This window comes from Onychostruthus taczanowskii, unplaced genomic scaffold (genome assembly GCF_017590055.1).
Source record: "Onychostruthus taczanowskii isolate IOZ18803 unplaced genomic scaffold, ASM1759005v1 scaffold142, whole genome shotgun sequence".
Classification (NCBI taxonomy): Eukaryota; Metazoa; Chordata; class Aves; order Passeriformes; family Passeridae; genus Onychostruthus; species Onychostruthus taczanowskii.
Genome location: NW_024498597.1, coordinates 1 through 19,614, shown reverse-complemented (window position 1 = coordinate 19,614; position 19,614 = coordinate 1). Strand labels below are relative to the sequence as shown.

The window sequence follows — 19,614 nt, the reverse complement described above, 5'->3', positions numbered from 1 at the left end:
GCAAAAAAAGGTCTGGTTTTGATCAATTGTGATCTCATCTCAACATATGCCTGTGTTTTATGTCTTTATTTTTGCTCAGTAAGTAGCTATCTTCATAAGCAGTTTCTAAATGGTCTTTTTTCTTTATTTTTTTTTCCAGTGTTGTACAGGGCCATGTTTCCCTTGCTTTAACCTGGCCAGCACGGTTTTGGATCTTGGCCCACTACTTCCAACTGTGTCACGACATGCTTAAAAAATGGGCATCCTCCTCCTTGTGGTGGATGCCGAGTTTAACTCATAAGCATTACTGCTCCACTGAGGAGCAAGAAGACGTTTTTCAGACAAATTGCGTGGCCAAATGGATTTAGTGAAAGACTACTTAGTGTCTTCAGCCCGCCGTGTCTTTCAGGGTGTTTTACATCAATTTTTAGCAACAGCAGAAAGAATCAATTGTGTACAGATGGAAAGCCAAAGCCCAGTGCACAGTATTCAGTCTGTGCAGAGTGCCTCTGCACTTGGTGGTGATACAGGAAGAATGTTAACAGGTGTTGTTCTTTGCCTTTTGAACAACTCTCTACCAGGAGATCAAATTCAGGGGGAGCATGATAGGATGGATCTTACTGCTCATGTCGCAGTCTGTTCCTGGGTGCCCCATTGACTAGACGGAGGACTGTCCTTAAAATGGAAGCAAAGGGCAGATTACAGTTTGTTCCAAGAGACTCTGTGATGACTGAAGAATTAAATTAGATTCAGTCAAGAGATTGGATTCCTTTTGTGGTTACATGTCTGTATGTATACAGCTGACTGCTGGTTTCACTGCTTCTGTGGTTTGATGGCCATTAGGAATTTTAAGGAAGCTTCATTTATATATTTGCAGCACTTCAGTGGTTAGAGCCATTAGTGAACGTGTCTCTTGCAGGTGTCTGAATGGAGCCACTTTGGTTTGCTCTTGTGCCTTAAATTTCTTGGAACTTTTGATTTTAAAATGTTACACTCGAGCAAGTAATCCTGCCAGTACCACTTGCATACATCTCTGAAGCTGAGTTCAAGGCCATGAATGTTATGCTTTGCAGTCGTCAGTATGTAGAACTTGCATGTGGACAAAAAAACAGGTGAAAATGGGTTATAACAGTAACTGTAGCTCAGAATAGTTTGCATATACCAATGTGCCATGACTGACTGTCATGAAGAGTCCTGCATATTCTGGGATTTTGTGATGTAGGTGAAAGTGGGCGGGGATCATATTCTGTGCCTGATGGTCTGAAGTGCTGCATGTATTGACAACTAACTGATGATCTTATGCATGCTGTGGGTGCTGCTAATGGAAATGCTGACAAGTTCAGAGGCAAGGGTGGGTGAGCACTTGGAATGTAATGTGAGTACAGACAGGACATTTTGAATTGAAGTACTCAGTTGTCTTGTCTTTTCTTCTGCCATAGTTCTGGTCCAAAATTCAACAGTGCCATCAGAGGGAAGATTGGTCTGCCTCACAGCATCAAATTAAGGTTTTTGACTTTTCTCTGTTTTTCATTGCATCATTAATAGGTTTTGTTTAGAACCAGGAGTGGTATATTGGGGGGTTTTCTTGTAATCTTGTTGATCTTCCTTTTTAGCAGACGCCGCTCCAGAAGCAAAAGTCCTTTCAGAAAAGACAAAAGCCCTGTTAGGTATGACTTTTTTTTTTACGTGTGTTTGGGTTGGTTTGTTTTTGTTGAGTTGGAAAAGTGATGGTGAAATAATGTATGGCTACTTGCTCTCCAGTTTGAACTCGTAAGGGGTGCTGGAATTCATTCAGAAAGCCAGTGAGAGAAGAGCATTGGCAGTATGTTGCTTTCACCCCATGTCATAAGAGGTTGTAAATAATGTCTGTTTGGAAAACAAGTCTTGATTTGTTCGTTTTTTGTTTCTCTATTTTCAATTTTTCCAATCCATTAATTGTGATTTAAATTAGCTTTTCTGCTGAATTGTACTTAATCTAGAGTATGAAATGGGAAAGTACAAATGCTTCTTTTTGCTGTCCAGTACTTACTAGTGTTATTTGTCGAGAGGCTATATGCCTTTGCAATCCAGGAGCTGCTTACCCATTCTTAGTCTTCTCATTTAAGGGAATAGGATTTAGTTAGCTGCTAATGAGATTATTCTTTTACATTAATGCAGTTAAATTTAACCAATCTCCTTTTGTTTTTCAGTGACTGGCAAACTCTTACTGAGATAATTATGTTTAAATTTTTCTTGTGTTTTCTAAGTGATTAATATCTGTGTGATTAATTTAATAAAAATACATGCTACATGGATGGAAGCTCAATCCAGGATATACCATGCTACTGCTTATGTAACTTGCACTTGAGTACAAGTCAGATTTGTTTAGATTTGAAGCTTTAATACATTAACAGTGGTGCATCTAATTTCAGCTGATAGTTCAGTATTGAAATAATATTATTCTAGTTCTTAATGTGTCAAGGATCAAAGTAATTCACTATTCATACTTCTTTATGGGTTAACAAGCTGAAACAATGAAATGAGGACTGCGAGTTGTATTTACATGGATGTTAGTCTTGTTTTATGTGGTGGCTGTAGTGACTCCAAAGTGACTGGGTAAATGCAAGATGTGAGTTGGTAAAGCCTAGCCCACACTACTTGTCTGAGAATTTGGATAGCTGATCTGTGCTAGTCTGCCCTGTTTGCTTTTGTGTTCTTGTCCATCCATCTTTCTGATGAAAAGGACATATAAGCTCCATAGTGGTACCTTATACCAATTCTGGACAGTAGCAAAATGGTACCTCAGTTTATGCTTTTGCACATAAAATAGAATTTTCCAGTCATATTTGATGCTCACAAGTGAAATAGAATATTCAGTCATGTTATAACTTACCATGTTAATATTTGGTATTCCGTTCAGTTCTTTACTCTGCCTTTTTTTTTAATACTGCAGGCATTTTCTTTCCTATCAGACTGTGAAGTACTGATTGCTTAGTGTATCATTTGTGGTCCAGAGATGAGGTATCTTAATTCAATTGATTTTTTACCTGCACTTCACTCTTTCCAGAGAACCTATTGATAATCTTACCCCTGAAGAGAGGGATGCTCGAACAGTGTTCTGCATGCAGTTGGCTGCAAGAATTCGACCAAGAGACCTGGAAGAATTTTTCTCTACAGTAGGGAAGGTAATTGATACGGAAGTTAAAATAATTCTGAATTTTGCCTCAAGCTGTCCTACGATAACTTAGTACAGGTTTGGTATTTTTTCAGAATTGTAAGCACGTGGCTTTCTGGAGCTTCCTATACATGTGCAAAGAGGGATTAATGATGGACTAATTATTAAAAGCTTTGAACACAAAAACGTACTTTCTCAGTAGGTGGTTGTTCATGTGATGGGAGGCAAAACATGTTGATGCAATTCTGACTCAGATTAATTTTTCATATTTTCTTTTTTCAGATAGGTCTGTTAGTTATAGTGTCATTTGAAAGTTCATGTAACTTCTAAGCTGGAAAAACTTCATTCTATCAGGTGTAAGGTTCTGGTGTAAAGCATTAGAGTGCTGCAAGTTCTGTCACATACAAAACAAAACAGCAGCTTTAGCTCTTGTCTCTGGGATACGTTTGTTACAAAAGGTGTATGGTGCTGTAGAATTAAAACTGTTGGGTTGGCAAATAATTCTCAGTATTAATATGTGCCTGAGAAATAGGCTGCATTAGGTTTTTTCCTCTTTCTCTAATAAAAGTATTTCCATCTCCGTTGCCTTTCAGGTTCGTGATGTGCGAATGATTTCAGATAGAAATTCCAGACGTTCAAAGGGGATTGCTTATGTTGAATTTGTTGATGTTAGTTCAGTGCCCCTGGCAATAGGACTGACTGGACAGAGAGTCTTGGGTGTACCTATCATAGTACAGGCATCTCAGGTAAGGAATTATAAACCTCACTGTTGTTCATTCAGAGTTATGCCTCTTGTATTTTGATGAGAAACTTCATGTTTGGAAATTTGGCTACCACTGAATGTTAGGAAAACCTGAACAAGGATGATTATTTAAGCTAGTGATAATCGACTTTTGTTTTCTCATAGATAACAGGCAAATTAATATGATTTAAAGTTGTGTAAAGGTATTAGGAAAATACAGATCTTAAGCAAGTAACAGTAAATAAATTGTTAATAGTGTTACAGAAGTGAAGGCTATATTGTGTATGCTTTCCAGATAATTTACTAGGTAGAAGTCAGAATTCTGCATGAAGTTGTTCTGTTTTGAAGGCTTTTGGAGTCTCTTGTCTCTCTACTTGGTCGTAGTCTTGGATTTTGTAGCTCTTAAGTTCAAGTCTGATGAATAGACTGCAGATCATGCAACAGCTTCTGTATGTTTGATGAATCTTCTAGTTTAGGTCTGATAGATATTTACTTCATATGTTAGGGTTTTTTTATTGATTTCTTATTGAAGTGAATTTTTATTTTCTCCTTAGGCAGAGAAAAACAGAGCAGCAGCAATGGCAAATAATCTGCAGAAGGGCAGTGCTGGTCCTATGAGGCTCTATGTGGGATCATTACACTTCAATATAACTGAAGATATGCTTCGAGGAATCTTCGAGCCATTTGGCAGGGTAAACTTCAATTTGGCATGTTGTGTTAGAGTAGTTTATTTGAAAAACCTCGCTTAGTTGAAGAGCCCTGGCAGCTTCTGGAAATAATTCAGCTTCATACTCACTAAACACTTGTGGCTTTCTTGCACTGCTGTGCCCATGCATCCACAGGCCTTAGGTATGTGGGTAGTGTTGGAGAGCAGTGGATTAGAATAGCAGGTCTTAGAAAGTTCAGAATTCAATGAATACCTGAAATTAAGGAGCAGGGGGAAAAAAAAGCAGAAAAATTCTCAATGTTGTATCCTGCTCTGGTAACTTGTATCTTTCCCTTTCAGGATTGTGAATGGAAGCCCCATTTCACGGGTTAAAGCACAAAAATCAGAACTGGGGCTGAGATCTCTGAGAATAGTGCTATCTATCATGTTTCTGATGACTTTTTGCTGCAGCTTTAGCTGATTTTTAAGACCATAAACTAGCATTGTGTCCTATACAGACAGCTCTGAGTCACTCCTGAACATTGATCAGCAGGATGGTAGCATGGTAGCAAGTTTATGTAGAGAGAATTATGGAAGTGAGCAGATAAAACCTGAAGTTTCTTGTGCAGTTAGAGTATGTTAGCCATGCTGGTGTATATATAATTTACATAGGGGAAAAGTTAGGTATTCAAAATGCTTCTTAATGGGTAAAAAGAAGTCTGTTAATGTTTGAGGGTTTTGCCTACTGTGTTTGGGTATAAACTCTGCCTCATATACATATACATATACTATATGCTTTTTACATGCTTTATTCAGACTCAGTATGCCTATCCCTTTAAATCTCTTGCACAAACCCCTGGAAAATTGCTACAGTTGATGAAAATTAAATGTACATGGCTGCTCATCTGGTGGTTTGGGAGTTTTTTCTTCCATCAAGGTCTGCAGTTGGATTAAGGTAGTTTAGGAGGCTTATATGGAGACCTGTAAGATCTTTGTTTCTTCTGTATACTCCAGTCCTTCCCAATGCTACTTTTTGGCTAATGGGTAACTCAGCGATGTGTTTTAAATTCAGTAATTGTAAACTTCTAGGAGTTCCCATGTACCAATAGTTATTAAAATATACAGCTTTTTCTTAAAGACCTTCATCAGTCAGGCATACTGCTTTTCTTAGTTGGTAAAAGAGTTTCTCAGCATATGAGGTGCCATGATCAGTGTGTTTCAGTTGCGATCTGATCATGTCTGCATGCTTATTCTGCTAGAATTCAGCATTAAGCCTCTACCTGTAGATGAGCTCAAAACCCTTATGTTTACCTGCTTCTCTTATTATCCAGGTACCTGTTCAGCTGTCTGTGTACTAATTTTGAAATGAGGAAGGAATGAGAGACTAATTAAAAAAAAGTAATAGTTTCACACATTCATGTATGTGTATTTGACAGGGCTGTTTTTATGTTGTGTTCTGGTTCTTGGGGTTTGTTCCAAAATGTCTGCTAATAAATAGCTTTATTCTTATCTTTAGATTGAAAGTATTCAGCTCATGATGGACAGTGAAACTGGACGCTCAAAAGGATATGGATTCATTACGGTATGACTAGAATTGCCAGGTTTCTAAGATGATTTCTGAGTGTAACCTTCCCATGTAGGAGTATATCTATATATGAACCTTCCTGTGTATATCTGTGTGGTTATATAGTAGCAATCTAAACATAATAAACTAAGCATAATCTAAATTTTTTACATATGCATAGGAGGTACTAAATTGCTGCTTGATAACTATATATCCCGTTTCACAAGTGGCATGTTACAGGATGCCCCACTGGCTTTTTTCTTTGTTTCTGATAGTTGTCTGGGTATTGAGAATGAGCAATGATAATGTTTAGATGCAAATAGTTTCCTCTCTAGTCAGTCAGTGCCTGCAAAAGCAAATGCTGTCTTCTGCAGGCAAAGATACTAGTAAAGACTGGTGGTTTTTTTTATAGCTGAAAATAATAGAATTTGAGATTTTTAGGGGAAATAATAGGGGCTGAAACTTTCAGTTGAAAACTTTCCTCTTTACCTTCAGGTACACAGCTGTGTGAACTTGAGTTTCTTAACTGACCTGTCAGTTTGTCATGGGGAAAAAGTCATGGCTGGGACCCCTGGCCTGTGGACACAAATGAAACCAAACTTACTGTATACTTGATGGTTTTAACACTGATAAAATGCTTGTGTTTATTTTGATGTTTCACAGCATAAAGCAGAATATCTGTTAGGAATAACCTGTGAATACCATGGCAGTTATAAGGTTGCAAAGGAATTGAGTGTCACTCTTGAAAGAGAGACACAGCCATGACTTCTATTGATTGCAGTATCTAGATGCTATATCTTCAACAATATATTTAAAGATATAGTACCTAACGATGAGAAAGTAAATACCAAAATATGTGTGTGTTTGGTTTAAATGAAAAATTCTGAGCACATGTATGTTAGCTTGTTGCTATTATCTTGAAGAGTTTTTCCTATTTGTGTAATTGTGGGTATTACATACAGTAGAAGTGTTGCTGACTCCTGTAGACAAGTATTACTGAGTTTGCGTTTTTCTGATCTACAGTTCTCAGACTCTGAGTGTGCCAAAAAGGCCCTGGAACAACTCAATGGATTTGAGCTGGCTGGGAGGCCAATGAAAGTTGGACATGTAACTGAGCGTACTGATGCTTCCAGTGCTAGCTCATTTTTGGACAGTGATGAGTTGGAACGGACTGGAATTGATTTGGGAACAACTGGTCGCCTTCAGTTGATGGCAAGACTTGCAGAAGGTGTGTGCAGTGTTGGATAACGAGTGTTGAAGAAGTTTGCAGAATTTGAGTTGAAACGCTCCACAGAACTGTTAGGATAAATGAATGAAACGTTTAAATGCATGGTATTTTTTATCTTTTGCCAACAGGAGGATTTCCGATACTTCTGTTACTGCATCCCTAACTGAATGAAAAGGCTTGCTCCAAGTTCTCTCTGTGTTCTATTCCAGGTACTGGTTTGCAGATTCCTCCAGCTGCACAGCAGGCTCTGCAGATGAGTGGATCTTTGGCCTTTGGAGCTGTGACAGGTAAGAAATTATGACCTATATATATTTTTAAAAATTACTTTATATATTTGAGGCAGGAGGTACTTAACTGTGTTTTTTGGTCTTTTAAAATGAGGTATTGCAGCATGTTTTCCAAACTGTAAAACACTGCAAAACCATAAGCAAATAACTAATGACAGTATATCACAATTTGGATGGGTGTGATTCACTTTGCATATTTTTCCAAATTTGCTGGTTTTCACCCCAAGCCTTCATCTCTTCACTATTCTCTGTGCAAGTGGGGATTTGTATGTTCTACTGCAGTATACGTGTTGACCGTTAAAAGTGACAGGCTCAGAATTGGAAGGGGATTGACCCCAGTAGAAAAACGGGAGCTGTACAAGGGGCAGGAAGGTTTTTAGGACTTTATGGGGGACACACCATAAAGATGGCAGCAGCGTTTGTACAGCGCATGTCCTCGCGAGGAAAGACATTTTATGTCAGGGAATGTGTGTCTTCCTTGGATTTGGCTATAGTTGTGTGTGTGTTCTGCAGGTGGGTGTGATGGAATGAGGCTGAATGATGTGACTGCTGCTGCTTAGTTTATAGCTGGTCTGAAAAACAAACTGGTCATGGGGTCTTCAGAACTAGAGCAGGAAGTAACCTCCCTGAAGGTTTTTTTTTTGCTACTTTTGATTAATACTATGAACAAAGGATATGAAACTGTCATAACAGTAGAAAGGACCTGAATGTCACAAATAACCAGGTGCTAGAATGTGTGGGAAGTGTCAGGAAAGTAGCAAAGAAAAGGTGGCATTGTTTTTTGCCTTCCAGCAGAGCCTGTGATGAAAATGATTCAGACTTAATAAGATAGGTCTGAATCATGTTACTGAAGGTACGGTGCAGTCTTAAGAAGAGCATACATATGAAGCTGTAGACAGTTGCTAAAAGAATATAATAGAGTTGAGTTCTAGAGATGTGCCCTTGGAAGGAAAAGGAACTGGCCAGTGACAGAAAAATGTTGGTTGCCTGTTTGAGAAGGATGAAAAGTGTACAGTAGCGAGGAAAAAGTGTTTCTAGTCCAGAAAGAGAAGGAAAGCTAACCACTGGTGAAGTTCGATCAGCATGTATGCAGGTTATAAAGTGGTGTGGCAGTCTCATGTAGAAACACATATCAGCAATTAGAAATCAGAATAGTGTTTTTAAAAAAACACCAGTCCTTTTCCTCCCCCTCATTTGAAAAAAGGTCCAAAAAATCCAAGCTCACTAAATCAAGAGCATGGCCAAAAATGTCTGACACAGCTGAATGGTTCAGGTAGTATGGAATCAGCATGAGAAAACATGGCTGCAGAGAAACAAATGATGAAGCTGAATACAGGTGTTAGAAGATGCATGTTTATTTCTGCAGTTGCTAAAGGTGGTAGGGGTAGCATTGTTCATTCCACTTGTATTGTACAAAAGGAATAATGCAGACATATGCAACTTAAATGACTTTGGAAAAAGATAAAGCTTTTTGCTGCCATAGAGTCATGAGCTATCCCCAAAGTGAGATTTGGTTATGGATTAAAGATCTCTTTACTCTTGTTAGAGAAAATTACTACCAGGAATTATGTCATTGTGGGAGACTTTAACTTCCCCGATACAGATTGGAGAAGAATTGCTAGTAATAATGGTGGGGCCCAGATATTCCTGGATGTGATATCCGACAAATTTCTTCATCAAACACTCACTGACTCATGAAGAGGGGATGCTATTTTAAACTCAATTTGGTAAGTAATGAAGATGTTATGGATGAGAATAGAAATGACCATTGACTTGAGGGATCATGAGTTGCTCACATTTAAATGGAAGGATACACAAACAGGTCTAACTGATGGTCGAAGAAACAAGGCAATTGAGCCATCTGGTCTGAGCAACTTGGGTGTTTGAACAGGCAGGATGTGAAAAGTTTCTTCTGTTTCACATTGCTAATGCTGTGTTGGATCTGTATTCTACAGAAAGAAGAAAAAATTCTGTTAGTGTGGGCTCCACGGTAAACCTGAGTGATCAGCTACCTCAAAAGAAATAAGGAATAACCACACAGCCTATGAAGAATAAGAAAAATGACTGATAATAAAACAGTATTTTTAGTTTGGGAAACAGATAAAAAGATAATTGTCTGACAACAGTCAGATTGAGTTAGACATTACTTTAACAAAGTTATGAAAGCAATAGATGAAAGAGTATCAAATCTCAAAGAAAAAAAATTCATTCAGGTGAATGAAAAACTACTCCCAGTATGTTTCTATGTATTTAGTTGCCTCAACTTCTAGTGGGGATACTGGTCATAAAGTTCAGAATTTGAGGAAGGTAAGCTAGGAATATGTAGTTCAAAAATGAAAAAGAAAATTACTCTCAAGGTAGAAAGAAAGTTAAAAGTAAGAGGCTGATGTAAACTCCCATGACATGAATGATGGAATACCTGTATGAAACATGAGGTCTCACCTCTGGTATTGTTGATAAACATTTTAAGTCCATGATATGGTATATAGCTGAAACATGTGACTCTAAATTACACTTGAAGTACATTTGAAGGAAGAAGAATGTGGTCTGGCCAGATTCTGGTCCCGTTACTGAGTAGACTTTGCTCCTTCAGAAGTCATACTAAAGAAGGGTAAGCTGGAGAATATTATGAAAGCATAGCATACTGTCAGAAACTGTATTTAAGGACCAACAGTCATTGGTTAAATTGTGTTTCTTCCATGGCTAAGGAGGAGCAGCTTCTTGCTGATCTTTAGATTCCTGTCATTTGGAAGTTATTAAACTGGAGGAGTGAGTAATATAGGAAGTATAAGGTGTGTCAAGAAGCTGGCTCAGAGAAAGAAGGATTTTTTTTACAGGGGAAAGTTTTAAGCTATTGTTAAAGCCAAAGTTCAGGTGTTGGGCTGGTCTTGTGTAATATTTACATGAATGAAAATGGTCAGCAGTAGAAATGAGGTGAATAAATGCGTAGGTGCAAGAAATTCTTGGGTGTTGTATATTGTTCACCTTGTCAGGGTTAAATCAAATTCCACTCACATAGTCAGGGACCTTAGCAATGGAAGAATTGCCAGGGAGGAGGAAAATATCTAAATGCTTCAGTTTATCAGTGCCAGAATATGACCTGGCAGCATGATACATTGTTAAAATATTAGCTGTGTTCCTAGAGGCAGGTAGGCCTGAGCATCTGAGGTGTAATACATCCACAAACCCTTCTGATAATCTGTGTTCAAGAGAGAGTCAATCAAACTAAAGTAGGGAAGGTAAAGAATCAGTTTAGGGGACTCTGGAGAATTTGGCCATCCAGCAGGAAAAAGAATTTAAAGCTGAACAGCTGTCGCTGTATACTCCCTGTTCTCTTTCTGAACATAGGAAATTTAAAATAATCAGCCTATAGAACAGTCTTCCAATGTTTTCTGGGACAAAGCATTCCTTACTTGTGGAAAGAGCTATCTGTTTATGGAAGAAATGGACATGGTGTGCTGCAAAAGAGGAAGGGATAGCTATTATCCTGGATGGACCTCTGTTTGGTCTCTGTTCTAAGTAATGACTCAAGACACCGTGCGATGCTTGGCAGGCTTTGGCCTATTTAAAGCCATCTGGATTTCAAAATAATTTTTTTACTTTAAGACACAAAATGCTTTGATAGATACGTCTGTATTTCTGCTTTCTCTGTACACTAAACATGTACTCCCATAGTGCTAAACTCGCTGCTCTTACAGGTGTTAGTAAGAACATACTGGAAAAAGTTAACTGATCTGAATTGGTCAGATGTATAAATTTTAGCTTCTGCATACTATTTAAAACTATGTGTAGGGAAACATGAATTGACAGTTTAGAGTGACAGTTTCGTAATTCTGAGTAATTTTAGAATTGAGTGGACAGGACTGTTCTTCAGTCATTAGCAGCAAGAGAATCCAGTTAGTTGATAAAAGATTTGGTGAGCAGCAGGTTATGTTTCAAACGTGGTAGATAATTAACCTGTGATACTGTTGCACAAGATAGTGGTAGCTGACTTTGCTGTGTTTAGAACAGATCTTACTTGGCCGTGGACACAATTTGCATTGATGATACATGCAGGTTTACCATGTTAGGTTCAGGAATTCTGGAGCATTTGGCTGTAGAGCCCCAGGCTGACCCACATAGACGAGTTCAGCTGGACATGATGGATTGGAATTGCAGCAAGAAAAGTGTCTGTCCTCATCTAAATTGGGAGTTCGGATATTTGCTGATTTCTTTAAAATGCCTTTGTTTTCAAAGGAGTCTGAGTATTAATTAAGTAGGTAATTAGTTACAGATTTGTCCAAGACCATGGAGTTTCTGCAAAGAATGCAGGCTAAGGCAGCCTTTGCTATTGTGATATTTCTCATTCTATGGAGATGAGGACTTTGTGCATTCAGATCTGGATGGAAAACATGCCAAACATGGCCAGCTCTTTTTACAGCTCGGCCTTCAGAGCTTACTCCTTCCAGCCCTTGCTTTTCAATGTGGTTCCTGGTACATGTTCTTTGCAAAACACTTGGAAAGGCACATGAGAAAAATCTAGAGGAAAACATTTGTTTCTGTTGGTTCTTCAGTGTTGTGGAGGAGGTTTTATTAGAAAGGGGAAAAGTTGGTACCTGGTGCCTTCAGGTAAGCTTGGAAGCTTACTTGGTGCTCATCACTTTGCTACTCTAAATGAATGAATGAAGGCAATTGTTTGCTTCAGTCTTCTCACATCTAGTGTCTGTTAAATGGAACCATGATTGAAAGACCTTATACTTACAGTTCTTGAATTCTGAAGTGTCTCTTAGTTCAAAGATGTCATGTACTTGGAAATGGCTAGAAAGTCTGCATTTGTTTGTTCCCATCACTTTGAATTGGGACAAGTGTATGTTGTTAAACAACTAAATAATGTTTTCTAGGCAAATTACATGTTCTGAGCACTGGAAAAGGTTTAGAATTTGAAAAATGCCAGTTACCTGTGTCATTTTGCCATCTATATGAAAGCATAGCAGATGAAATATTGCCTTATTCTACTTGAAATGAAATTTGATAACTGCTTTAAGAATGTCAGATTTGGATAGCTGTGTGCTTAACTTCTTTCTGGTAGTAAAGATGTTGGTGTTGACATGCACCTCTAGTGCCTGTCAGAATTGCTGTAATTATTTTCTCATGGGATAGAACATGTCTTGTAAAGACTTCAATCACAGCAAAAGCAAGTTGGGAGTGATACATTGAATTAAAGGTACATGGTCATGTCTGTCCTTTTAAGGTATTGTTTCTCTTTAAAATGCTTTGTTGTCACAGAATCTGTCAAGTACAGAACATTCTAGTAGAGAAGCTGAAATTAGTGAAACTACTCACAACTAGAGAGGAACAGTGATACTGGAATAAGCTCTTAAGCACAGAAATACAAGCTGAACAATCTGGTTGGCAGCTGATGATAGAGTGATGCTAGCAAGTATACTAATTAACTTCTCTGTGTTTTTCTTTAGATTTACAAACGAGACTGTCCCAGCAGAATGAAGGTAAAGTAGCATTTGATATGACTTGTAATTAGTAGATTTTATGTCAGGTGTCTCCAGGGGAAATTCTTCTGGTGTAGGGTTTGCCCATACCTGAGAAATTGTGTTCTCTTAATTGTCTAGTTGTCTGTGGGGAATCATACTGTGATTGATTTTTTTGGACTGAAAATTCTTGGTAGCATTTTCTCCAGTGTTGGTAGCATTCCGCAGCCAGGTACTAGTCCAAGAAAATGTGTGGGCTGGTATTTGTAGTTGGGTAGGAGTGTTCTCCCTGCCTTAGAGGGGTTATTTGATGATCAGAAGTTTGGGTTTACTGTCTCTGAGTTGCTCCTTATCTGAGCGCACACCGTTAATGTCTGAAGTATCAGGGGAAGGGAGCTGTTATTGCAGCTCCATTGACAGAAGCCTGAAGCCTATGGAAGGGGCAGCCTGTAGGGCAGTGTTTAACAGTGTTATTGGCATGATGAGCAGCAATAAATGACAAGTAATAAAAATTTCACCGTTATAGGGAAAGAGCAATTTCATGTGTCAAATGTTTCCTTCAATCAGCCTTTTCAAGGGATGAAAGTGCAGGTACACCTCTGAAACAGGTGCTTAAAACAGGTTTTAATAATTCCCCAGGCTTGTCTGTCCTTTGCTGTCCAGTCAGCTGGGCTGTCCTGAGCTGCTGTTGGGCTTGTATGAGGAGCAAAACATAAAAGGTGCTGCTGACATAAAACTCAGGCAGATATTTTCGATGCAAGTGAAGATGCTTGCCTTTTAATGATGTTCAAATGGAAAATCTGGCAAAATCAATGTACATGATTATATTTTCACTTTTCAGGTTCAACTGTGATTCATAGTGTGCTGGTTTTTGTATTGATTGGTTTAAATATATCTTACCATCAGTAGTGTCTGGTTCTGAGTTTTGCTTTCCTGCCTTCACTTTCTCTTTAGTCAGAGCTGTTTCTGTTATGCTGAATAAATGAGAGCCATGCATAGCGGGTTCTTAGATATGCTAATGGGTTTTTTTTCCGTTACAACAGTTCTGGCTGCAGCTGCTTCTGTACAACCACTTGCAACACAGTGCTTTCAGCTTTCCAACATGTTTAATCCTCAAACGTAAGTGATTTATTATTGTCTGTTTGGCATTTGTCAGTGACTTTAACATGTAAGAAAGAAATCAGAATGTTGCAGGAGTGTGTTTAATGGGTTTTGGGGGTGGATTTTGTGTGAATGATATCTCTGTTCTGTTTTTCCTTTCCCTGTACAGTGAAGAAGAAGCTGGCTGGGACACAGAAATTAAAGATGATGTGATTGAGGAATGTAACAAACATGGAGGAGTTATCCACATCTATGTTGACAAAAACTCAGCTCAGGTATGCCTGCTTCTGGTGGGGGACACACTGAGCAGATGTTAGGAGCTTGGTTACTCTCTTTTGTCTAGGGGGAGCATTACAGCTGTGGGGCTTCTCTGTCACTCTAAGACACAAAAACCACGATGCCAACGCATTGTTCTCGAGGTAAAAAAGGGATAGTTTATTTTCCAACTCCAACATTTATAGATTTCCAGAAGTGACAGTGGATTGGAAGGTGAAAGTGTCACCTCTCCAATGACACTGGACAAACCAACAGTCTATTAAATTTTTCCTCCTCCATAAAAGAATGCAAAACAATACGTTATTTACAGAAAGTGGGTGAGAAAATTTGTTACAAGTATGTAAACACCAGAACGCTTAGAAAATCTTAAAAAATCAGGGTGACACTTTTCCTAAACTGTACCTAAATGTCTTAGTTTGTGCAGAATATAGGTGGTTCCCTCCTATTGTGAAACATTGTGTGTAACTTGGATAAGCAGCTTTCTGGTGCTGCTCTTGCAGGTTTACCCAGCTGAAGTTGCTGTAGAAGAGCAGTGACCAGTTCAGGCATTGGCATTTCCCTTAAGCTGTGCCTTCCCCCCAAGTCAGGGACTTCAATTTCCTCTTTCTAGAGCACAGGCTTCAGCAGAAATGGCCCTTGCTCCAACATAATTGCAGCGTAAGGTAAATATGTGCCTAAACCCATGCTTAGAAACAGTTGTGGTCACTCGTGACATTAAAGCCTTGCAATGGGCAGTCTGAGAGACTGAATTCCTCTCTGCTGACTGAATTCCAGATTCATGCTTGCATCTTAAACTGGTGAATATATTTTTCTTCTGACTTCATTCACCTTGTTCACATAAATCCCAGACTGGTTACCTCTTCTCTGTATTTCAGGTCTTAGACTGTATAAACTCTGGAAGGTCTATAGCTAGCTTAACTCTCTTGAACTCTTTTATTAAAAAGAATTCACAGCCCAAAGAAAAGTTCAGTTTTCAGATGATTTCACAGTTGGGTTAATTTCTATCTATCAGACCCTAAAAGTGTCATCTTGTGTTCCATGCTAAAGTATAAGGCTGAAACCCGTGTTCCTGTTGGTGTGCTTGGGTGGGATTATTCTGCCCTGGTGATCTACTTAGCACTCAGCCATTGCTGTCTTGTGCAGCTGCCCCAGTATCACCTGAAACCCTTTCTTGTGGGTTACAGAGAGGTTAGATAGGAGCTGCAGTCCAGCACATAAAACAATGTGCTACCTTACCTAGCATCTTGTAATTTTCAAGATCACACCTGTGGTCTTGGACCGTTGGACTGATGAGAGGCAGAAACCTTCCCCATAATGTGTTCGTTATTTACAGAAAACAAAGTGTTCTTTGACAGAAAAAAAAAAGTCCAAAACAACCAACAACCCAGAACACTTCCCACCTCCAAAAAACCCTCCTAGCAACTAAACACAAAAAAATCACTGCACGACCCCCCAAAAAAACCACCATCCCTAAAACTACACCAGCCCTCAAGATACCTTGCCTCTAGGTTCTAAGCCCATGGAGCTGCAAAATTCTCTTTCACATTAGCAGGGGGATTTAAAAGAAGAAACTTCTACATACTAAGTAATGAGTTAATGTTTCACAAAAAATGAAATCTGTTTTGTCATAGTAGCACAGCAGTGACACAGATATAAAATACCCACTGATAGAGTTTCCATTGTACCGTTCTGTTTTCCAGGCTTAGATTCTGGGCAACTTGAGGGCTTTGTCTGAGACTTCCATGCTCTATCTGTGCTGCTGGGTGTTATCCAGGCTTAGATTCTGGGCAACTTGAGGGCTTTGTCTGAGACTTCCATGCTGAGGGCTGTCAGGTGTTGGCTTATGACGGTGTGATTTGTTGTGGATTAAACAGTTGCAGTCCCAGCTGAGTGCATGGCTCATGTACTGCATCTGTCTGTGCTGCTGGGTGTTCAGGAAAACCACAGCTTTGTGTTTCCGCACCTCATTTGGGCATTTAAGCAGTTTAGGTGCCTTTGCAGGGGGAGACTGAGAGCAGAGCTCTCTATGTTAATTGATTGCTTAGTGCCTTAAACACCAGCCCCTAAGCTTAGGTTTGCCCCATGAGAAAGGAATGAGTTAGATTGCAGTGGGAAGAGTTAACACCAGCTGACTAAAGCTGCTAAGGAAAGGCTGGAGTCTATTTTTTAATGTACTATTTTCCTGGAAAATCTGTTTCAGCTAGAATTGATTTTCTTGGGTATTACTGTTGGTCTGTTTTTAAGCCGGCAGCCAGAAAAATGCCACACACTACTGTGGGCATCTCTGTGTCTTGGAGTTGTTGGATGTGACTGTTGTGGTTCTCTGGATTAGGGAGGCACAGTGCTTGATCTGCAGATGGCAAACTCCAGGTGTCTCTGGTGAAGTTCCAAGATCAGTCTGTCATGCACCTTGGGAACCATTTCAGGCTCTTCCTGCCCTGCGGGGTTGGGATTTTCCCTGTGCCCCAGTTCTTGTTCAAATAAAGACAGACATGCTGATGTGCATATAGGAGAATTTTTACGGTACCTTAAAGTGTTGCTTCCCATCTGGGGGAATGGGGAGTGCTTGGTTCTTGTGGAATACAGGCTGTGAGCTTGCCTTGGGGACAACCAGACCCCTTGTGCTCTTCTCTTTCACATGGTGTTAATGATTAGGAGCCTTTAGATCCTCTCTCTAAAAGGCTGTCAGGAGCAGATCAGCCATCCGTGGCTCAGTGATTGCTGATCAAATGCATGGTTGGGCTATCTTGCAAAATCCTATTTAGAAAAATTGAAGGCTGCAGTAACTGCCACAGTGAAGTAGTGCCTGCCACTGCCACTGTCCTCTTCTCTTGTGCTCGTTCTGTGTTACGGATTAATGCCCAGCTGGTGCCTGGTGGAGGTGGTATGGCTCTTGTCACAGCCAGGTCTAGGGATGGCTGAGGAACAGCGTGGGGGAAGTGTCTTTGACTCCTCACGGGCCACACTATTCTGTTTTGCAGGGCAATGTGTATGTGAAATGTCCCTCCATCGCCGCTGCCATCGCAGCTGTCAATGCTTTGCATGGGAGGTGGTTTGCAGGTGAGTGTTCCATGTCCACGCCTACATTTAGTCATCCATTACAGAAATGACCAAACACTGATGTTTATCTTTTCCTCTTGTGATCAGGTAAAATGATTACAGCAGCATATGTACCTCTTCCAACATACCACAGCCTTTTCCCAGACTCTATGACTGCAACCCAACTACTGGTTCCTGTTCGACGATGAAGATCACTTTAGTCAGTTTTGTACATAGGTATTTTTTGGAGGAAGATTGAGTTATCTTTTATTTAGATAAAACTAAAGGAAAGGATTTAATGTCATTTTGTGTACACTTCCTGCTATCTTTAAAAATAAAATGAAGTAAGCAGAAATGCAGTGTGTTCATTCTCCCTAACTAGCATTTCCACTGTATACAAAGCTGTTGACTTCTTGTTCTGCCTTGTAATTCTTGTACATTGACAAAGATGATCCGTAGGAACTGAGAAGTAGCTCATAGATAACAAGTACTCTGTAAAAGGCAGATGGGACATAATGACATTTTTAATGTTTCATGAGCCTTTCTTTTAATGCAGCAAAGACATTTTACATTTCACTAAATGTGGGTGATCTGCTCAAGGGTAGTATCAGAGAGAGACTGGATGAAGGGACATATTTAGTGTTTTTGTATAAATGGAAAATCCAAAAAGCTACTGAATGCTGACTGCAGACAGCTACTCAGCTTGCTTTGTGGTGAATAATTGGTAAGAGTAGGAGGATTGAAGGGTTTTATTTCTTGATGGTAACTTTTGATTATTGTATCTGTAAAAGTTTCTTTGTAAATACTGTGAGGTGTGTCTAAGTTTCCAAACAAAACATCTCTGCATTTCCAGATGAGTTACCACATGCACAGTGGGGCAGAGCTGGAGGATTTCAGCCAAGTCTGAAAATGGGTAGGAAATACAGAAAAGTGTTTTGTTCTGGTTGCATATAATCTTTGCTCTTTTTAAGCTCTGTGAGCTCTGAAATATATTTTTGGGTTACTTCAGTGTGTTTGACAAGACAGCTTGATATTTCTATCAAAGACTTTCATATTGCAACAATCTTTGTAAGAACCACTCAAATAAAATTCTCTTAAAAAGGCCTTCACGAAGTTTTATTTCTCTGCTCTCCCAATGTGACTTTAGGCAGTGTGTGCTTAGGCCAGAGGTGAGTGATGAATGCTGTGCAGTGCCCAGTGTCTGGGATACGACCACACAGCATGCAGGTATGCCATGGGATATCACGTGCTCAGAGAGTACATGCAGAAGCTGTTCCCAGCCCTCTGTACAGTGTGGCCATGGTTGCTGAGGATCTGGGCACAAGTCTTACCCTCCTCAGGCATGCTTAAAGTTCAGAGACAAACCCATCCTGCCCATCTCCACTCCCATCCCTCAAATGGATGAGAGTCCTGGGGCTGGAGGAGTCAGTTACATTTGCTTTCAGTCTTGTTTCTAGAGGGAACCTGCCCCCATGCTTTGCCCATTTTACCCCTGTCCCATCTCCCTGGCCTTCTTAGCCACTAAGAAAAGACCAAGGTGGAGAGAGTAGGGAGGACAGAACATTCCTTGGGAATGGGTAAAGGTGGGGCAGGCAGCAGTGCTGCTGGTGTTCCATAGTATTTTGGGGAGAGGATCTGCTCTGCAGCCTCTGGGGCTGTAGCTGTCCTTGAGCTGCTGTGGCAAGGGCATGTCCTTAATCAAAGAACTGAAGCGAGTGAAAGGCAAAGGTGGAGAGGGGCTGGGAATACAGCAGGATCCTGGGAATACTAACATAGCTGAAGAAGTAGAGCTGGCTCTCTAGGTGTGCTTTATCTGAGAAGAGGCTTTGAGTGGTGAATTTGTGTTTCTGCCTTAAAAACTGGGGAAAAGGCATTTGTAACAGGTCCAGGCTGTACAGGTGCCAGTTGAGGTAGTGCTGTTGCTCACGTCTTCCTTGCACAGGACTAAAGGAGGAGCAGAAAGAGGCCTTATTTCAAAAGGCAAGTAATGGAAGACTATGACACCCAATACCTTTCCTAGGTCAACTGTAGGCAGTGCTGCTGGAGCTGGGGAGAAGCAGGAGAGATTCCTCTGCTCTCCCGGGGAAGTCCTGACTACCTTGTAGGCCTGTGTCGTGGGGTGACAGCCTTTAT

At 39.9% G+C, this 19,614-nt stretch overlaps 1 protein-coding gene across 13 annotated transcripts in view; it reads left to right on the top strand.

Moving 5' to 3' along the window:
• RBM39 (RNA binding motif protein 39) overlaps nt 1–18,585 on the top strand; it is a 30,882-nt gene extending 12,297 nt beyond the window's left edge. For 8 of the 13 annotated variants that reach the window (XM_041398251.1, XM_041398257.1, XM_041398252.1 and 5 more), the window contains 13 exons: nt 1,419–1,484; nt 1,593–1,646; nt 3,026–3,143; nt 3,727–3,879; nt 4,430–4,567; nt 6,038–6,103; nt 7,109–7,313; nt 7,523–7,600; nt 13,054–13,086; nt 14,109–14,184; nt 14,336–14,441; nt 17,424–17,502; nt 17,590–18,585. In XM_041398251.1, the coding sequence (XP_041254185.1) occupies nt 1,419–1,484; nt 1,593–1,646; nt 3,026–3,143; nt 3,727–3,879; nt 4,430–4,567; nt 6,038–6,103; nt 7,109–7,313; nt 7,523–7,600; nt 13,054–13,086; nt 14,109–14,184; nt 14,336–14,441; nt 17,424–17,502; nt 17,590–17,690 (1,273 nt within the window). In that variant the 3' untranslated portion in view covers nt 17,691–18,585. Of the gene's footprint in view, nt 1–1,418; nt 1,485–1,592; nt 1,647–3,025; nt 3,144–3,726; nt 3,880–4,429; nt 4,568–6,037; nt 6,104–7,108; nt 7,314–7,522; nt 7,601–9,146; nt 9,328–13,053; nt 13,087–14,108; nt 14,185–14,335; nt 14,442–17,423; nt 17,503–17,589 lie in introns of those variants that run through there. The other 5 variants (XM_041398256.1, XM_041398249.1, XR_005952176.1 and 2 more) reach the window with 4 other exon arrangements.
• Nucleotides 18,586–19,614: the final 1,029 nt, after the last annotated feature.